This window comes from Poecilia reticulata, linkage group LG17 (assembly GCF_000633615.1).
Source record: "Poecilia reticulata strain Guanapo linkage group LG17, Guppy_female_1.0+MT, whole genome shotgun sequence".
Classification (NCBI taxonomy): domain Eukaryota; kingdom Metazoa; phylum Chordata; class Actinopteri; order Cyprinodontiformes; family Poeciliidae; genus Poecilia; species Poecilia reticulata.
In genome coordinates this window covers 8,003,013-8,009,019 of record NC_024347.1, presented here as the reverse complement: position 1 = coordinate 8,009,019, position 6,007 = coordinate 8,003,013, and the positions used below count along the sequence as shown (strand labels likewise).

At 42.3% G+C, this 6,007-nt stretch overlaps 1 protein-coding gene across 4 annotated transcripts in view; it reads right to left on the bottom strand.

Annotated features, from left to right (window-relative positions):
* LOC103479258 (regulator of nonsense transcripts 1-like) overlaps positions 1-6,007 on the bottom strand; it is a 28,923-nt gene continuing 22,916 nt past the window's right edge. For 2 of the 4 annotated variants that reach the window (XM_008433602.2, XM_008433603.2), the window contains exons 21-24: positions 2,470-2,631; positions 2,146-2,396; positions 657-776; positions 1-519 (exon numbers count right to left, since the gene is read on the bottom strand). In XM_008433602.2, coding sequence (XP_008431824.1) covers positions 660-776; positions 2,146-2,396; positions 2,470-2,631 — 530 coding nt within the window. In that variant the 3' untranslated portion in view covers positions 1-519; positions 657-659. The other 2 variants (XM_008433606.2, XM_008433604.2) reach the window with 2 other exon arrangements.

The following is a 6,007-nucleotide window of genomic DNA, read 5'->3' as shown; positions in this document are numbered from 1 at the left end:
TAACGACTGCTCCTGGAGTTACGTCTCCATTTATTTTGTCTAACTCCACCTCCCAGAAGATCCCATGTTGGAGGAGTTTAGTGTGAGACAGATCTTCTCCAGCTTTTGGCACAAGATTCCAAGTCCTCTCCTGGAGGACTTCAAAGGTTAAGGGACACAATGACATAACTGTCCCCTTCACACCCGTCCACCATCATGTAGACCTGTCCCACTCCTTGACCAGTTGACGGACCTCGCTGCTCTGAGGACACCGGTTTCCTTTCTGTACGTCTTCACATGTGTGCAGCCGTGCTTCCTGATGCCATGCCAGCCTCCTTCTCCTCCCGTCCAGCTCTACTCCCATTTTGCTCTCACTCTTGTGATTGGTTGGTTTCTCACGGTCTCCTCGTCTCTCACACAGCGGTGCTTCGGTTGTAGCAGTGGAAAACGGGAATCCATGTTTGTTCCTTTTCTATTACCCGGATTAAAATACGAACAAACCAAGCTTCAGGCAGGTCTCTGTTCCAGCACCCTGAAACACTAACACACATAACATGCTAGTTAGGAAAAATGAAATTAATTTTAAAGCAAAATAAAAATTCATTACAAAAGTCATTACAAAAGAACAATCTTATTTGCTGTGATTAATAGAAATGACAGAATTAGATGCTTCTCACATTCTAGTACTGGGACAGTCCAGTCACTCCATGTTGGTAGGCCCGTTCCCCCTGGTATGTGGAGTCCTGGGACAGAGCCACATCAAACTGGGACTTGAATTCATCTCCTAGGTAACTGTCCTGGAATGGGACAAGTACATCAATTGGTTAGTTTAAATTTTCAATGCTGGAAGGAATTAACCATGTGTACATCAAAACTCTTCCTATAAACAGGAAAATGAACAAACCTCAGTTTGTTTCATGACAGGGGAACCTTAAAATATAATTTTAATTCATTCAAACAGGCAGCTTGTTTCTTGAGGAAAATTAGTTTCTCCGGATAAAATAATGAAAATTAAAATTGTTCCGTCCAACCCTCAATCACACCTTTGCCAAAACATCCACAACACTAAAAAGAAATCACATTTTTAGTATAATAGTTATCCATCTTTTGCAGCAGCATAAGTACAGATGAAAAAATAAGACAACGAACAGTTTCTTGTTGACATACGACACTCATTTGGATCACAAGATAATAAACTTGTTCAGTTGAAAACACATTAAAAATGCTAATATTTCCATCTGATAGATTTCATTAACACACTACCCATATACATATATAGTGGGAGGCAAAGGGAGGAGCCAGCGCCTGGTGACAGTTTTTTTTACAAGCTGTAATTAGTGTTTGAAACAGATATTTTGTGTTGTCAGGTAGGGATTCTGTGTCACCTAGAATAAGGATAGCGAATTTATAAGGTATTCTTATTTTCAAGATATTTTCAATATTTTTGTGCATTTCTATCCAATAATGTCTTACAATTGTACAATCCCAGAATACATGCCAGTGGTTGGGTTCTGTGTTTCCACATTGCCTCCAGCATTTAGGCTCCCGCCTGGTACAAGAAATTTTCTGTTTCGGTGTTATAAAAAAATCTAAGCAGGCATCTCCAGTTAAATTCTCTCCATGAGTACAAATTGGTACATCTCCAAACTGTCATGCAGTAACTGTCATTCTTCTTCTGTGATTTTCATCTTGCTTTCCTTTTCCCAATTTGTTTTCACATATAAAGTTGAATGTGTTTTTTTACTCATAAGTCCCTTGTATAATCATGATATAATACCATTTTTGGATTTTGCCCAAAATGCTGTTAGTATTTCTGTAAGCACTGGTTCCTGCTCATCTGTATGTCTAATAATTTCCCGATTAAGATAATAAAGTACTTGCAGGTATCTATAAAAATCCTGTTTCCCCAAGTTATAACTTGTTTAAAGTGTTTGAAAGTTTTTTTATTTGTTCTTTATCCATTAAAGATGAAATACAGGAATAGACTTGTAAATCAAAACATATCAATGGCCAAGCCGGCAGACATGCAGAGACGGCCATTTCATCTTGGCATACAAGAAACGCATAAACCACACTAAAGGTGACTAAAGGAAGAACAATTAAACGATTAGGAAAGAAAGAAGGGACAACATGTTCCACAGTGGGATAGAGGATTGGTGAACATACCTGTGACAGTTCAGGCTGGGAGAGCCCAGGCTGGCTCATCTGGGAGGGCTGACTCATGCTGATGTAGCCTTGTGTGAGGGGCCCCTGGGAGAACGGCTGGGAGCCCTGGTCCTGGCTAGCCTGGCTGCCAGTCATGTGACCTCCAGGCTGAACTCCGTCTATTCCCACGTCTCCACTGTTTCTTTGACGAGCACCTCGAGTTCCACTGCCGCTTGTGCCGGCTGATTTATTCTTCATGCTTTCACCACGACCTCAACATAAGAATCAGGTAAAGTGATTTGATCTAAACAATGCAGTTGGTCATCACTGAAATGTTCCTCTCACCTGCAGAGGGGCCGTTCAGCTGTCCTAAATAACCAGGTGGAGGGATAGGAGGCATCACAAGGTTGATGGGAATAGGAATGTTCATGGACGACATTGGACCGATTCCGGAACAGATCATACCGATCTGGTCATGAGTCTGGAAGTACATGTTGGAAGGTCTGCCTGTAGTAGAAAACAGTGCGTTTATCCTTCTTTCAAATGACTTCACAATATTTATGTGTTTTTAGTGCTGGATGATGTGACAGAAAACTTATCACGATATAAGCATTTCATGTCAGTCAATATCGATAATTGATATTGATAATTATCAATTCATTTTATCTGAAATACAGCCAAACAGGAGGCCTGACCTACTGTGTTTTATCCAGTTCTCTCCATGCTTTTTTAAGCCCAGTGGCAAAAACCTGAAACTGCTGCTGTGCAACTTATTCAACCAGTGAGTTAGTTGAGGTCACCAAAATTGCTTAGCTAAGAGGTTGAGCATCTAAAGCCTTTTTTCTGCTTATATCACCCAGAATGCTGTGCAGCTCTGGATCGGAGTTCAGTGAATATTCTATATAGGGCTGTGTAAACGAATATTTTAGTAATTGAGTAATCTATCAATTATTCTTACAATTAATCGAGTAATCGGATAAAAAAATTAAAAAAAATTGGTAAATCTGGTACAACACCGGTGTTACCATCAGATATCAATATCAGCCTAATTTTTCATATTTGAGCTTCCCTAACAGTAGAAAATTAACCTGTAACGATAGCTCACTTTCCAAGTTAACCTGAAAAGTTACACAAAAATCTGAAATTATATTCAATTTAATAATAAAGAGGCAGGCTCAGAAATACGTATAAAAAATGATCCAGCTTTTAGTTTATGTATTCACCTTCAGTGAGTTTGATTGTCAGGTTGGATTCCGTTTTGGTTTCTGTTTTTTGTTTTGTGAAGCCTGCTGCTTCCACATTCCCCCACCAGATGCTGCCTGTGAGCAAAGCCCCTGGAGCAGCGCGTGGGAGAACCTGGAGACACACCTGTGGTGCATTAGATGACAGACACTGTGGATATTCAAGAAATGGTGAGCTGACACATCGTTGCCCGAGTGTTTGTTTACCCTGGTTTTGCCTGAGGTTTTCCAGCGTTTCTCAAGAACAGGGTTTATGCCAACTCCTGCGAACCCCCTGTCCGCTTCCTCACAACGCCATTAGCATTACCAATCGGTTGACTTCCTCGAGCACTCCCTTCCTGGTCCTTTGTTCTCTGTGGATTCCTTCATGACAAAGCAGTACGTACCCGTTTGTGCCCGAAGCCTTCTGGCTTCTCATTCTCCGGATCATTGTCAGCCGTCAGCTCGCCCTCCACACAGCAATCTTACCTGTCTGCCCTCCCACGGCACCTCGGTTCTCCTCGCTGCTGAACTCTCACTTTGCCCCAAACCTGTCAAGCTTTGGATTTGAGAATACGGGAAATGTTGCCTGGAGTGGGGAGCTTTGGGTGGGAGGCAGGTGAAAGAAAGAACGTAAGATGGGGGTAAAGAGGAGGAAATAGACCAGGGGACAGACGAACGCAAGTACGGGAAAGAAAGATGACCGGTAGATCAGAGGTCGAACGCAAGAACGGGGGAGGAAGCAATACGGGATATTTACGGCACCATCTTTCGTCACACTCAGAAACTCATTGACCAGCCATGTACCGCCATGATGATCGTTTGTTCAGACTGGGATGATATGAAATTTATTGTGCAGTTCGTACATAAAGCTACACTTACACTGTAACCATCAACTACTCAGCCGCCCGCCGCTCACCTGTATAAATACTCCGGCAGCGCTCTTTCCACCTTTCGCTTTCAACCAGCAGCTCCGGGAGGAGAAAGGCTGCCGTACTCCAGGCATCGCACCATTCATTTTAAGGATGCTCATTGATCCCCCAAAAACAATGAAAACCCGGGCATTATCACTCAATAAAATCCCCAGGGCCAAACTTGAAAATTGGACATTAGGCTGCCAACACTTAGCTTTCATCAACTCAGAGGCAGAAGTCAGAGCTCAACAATCATCTGGACCTAACTATCTGACAAACAGAGCAGTTTGAGAGACTGAATGACTGTGTGTCTAACCAGGAGCACCACGGGGCACTGTACTCTCTCCATTCCTTTTCACTTTCTACACTTCAAGCAAAAGTCTGACTTCTGTCATCTACAGAAATATTCTGATGACTCTGCAGTTATCGGGTGAATCAGATGGACAAGAAGCAGAGTACAGAGACCTGGAGGAATGCTTTGTATCATGGAGGAAATCATCTCATCTTCAATGTAAACAAAACAAATGAGTTAATTGCAGATTTAAGGAGAAACGGGTCAAAGGTCAAACCCTATTTCCATCATGGGAGAAGAATTGGAGGTGGTGGAGGGATATAAATACCTCGATGTTTATCTGGACCGGAGACGCAACAGTGAAGCTGTTTACATTATCAGAGCAGACTGAACTTTTTGAGGAATACAAGATCCTTCAAGGTTTGCAGCAAATTGCTGAAGGTCTACGAGTCTCAGCATCACTTCTTTTGCCATTTTCTGTTGGATCAGCAGCATCAAAACCAGGGACCTCAAAAGTCTCAACAACCCAATAAAGAAGGCTGGTTCTCCTCTGGGGACGACTTTGAAAAATCTGGAAATGATGATGCAAAGAAATATTCTTCATAAGATCAAGAAAATTATGAACAAACCTAACCCTCTTCATGAGACCGTTTTTGGAAAACAGTGTCTTCAGTCAGAGGCTTCTTCAAATTTGCTATAACGCAAACCGCTACAGGAGATATTTCCTGCCAAAAACCATCACCATATACAACAACTCTTTCAAGAATTTGAATTAATAAGTGTCAACATTTATTTTCCCTTTTGGATCAATAAAGTATTTTGGCAACACTTTATTTGAAGGGGGGTGAGTAAGACTGACGTGGCACTGTCCCAAACACCCGTCATGAACATTAAGTCTTCATGAATATTTATGAATGTTTTCATAAAGCGTCATTCAGTAAATTATGACACTTAATACAAAGTTGACATTATTGAAAATCTCTTCGTTATGACAACGTGATATTACCCAAGACGTCATTGTCATGACAACTTGACATTAAGCAAGAAATTATTCTTATAAGGATGACATTTTAAAATTCACCTGTTATAACTATTATAACTTGTCATGAATATCATAACTATAACAAGTTATAATATCTTGCTTAGGGTTAGCTTAGGGTCAAGTTGTCATGACAACGACGTTGTCTTGGGAAATGTCCATCCATCCATCCATCCATTTTTTTCCGCTTATCCAGGGTCRGGTCGCGGGGGCAGCAGCTTCAGAAGGGAGGCCCAGACTTCCCTCTCCCCAGCCACTTCTTCCAGCTCCTCCGGGGGAATCCCAAGGCGTTCCCAGGCCAGCCGAGAGACATAGTCCCTCCAGCGTGTCCTGGGTCTTCCCCGAGKCCTCCTCCCGGTGGGACGTGCCTGGAACACCTCACCAGGGAGGCGTCCAGGAGCCATCCTGACCAGATGCC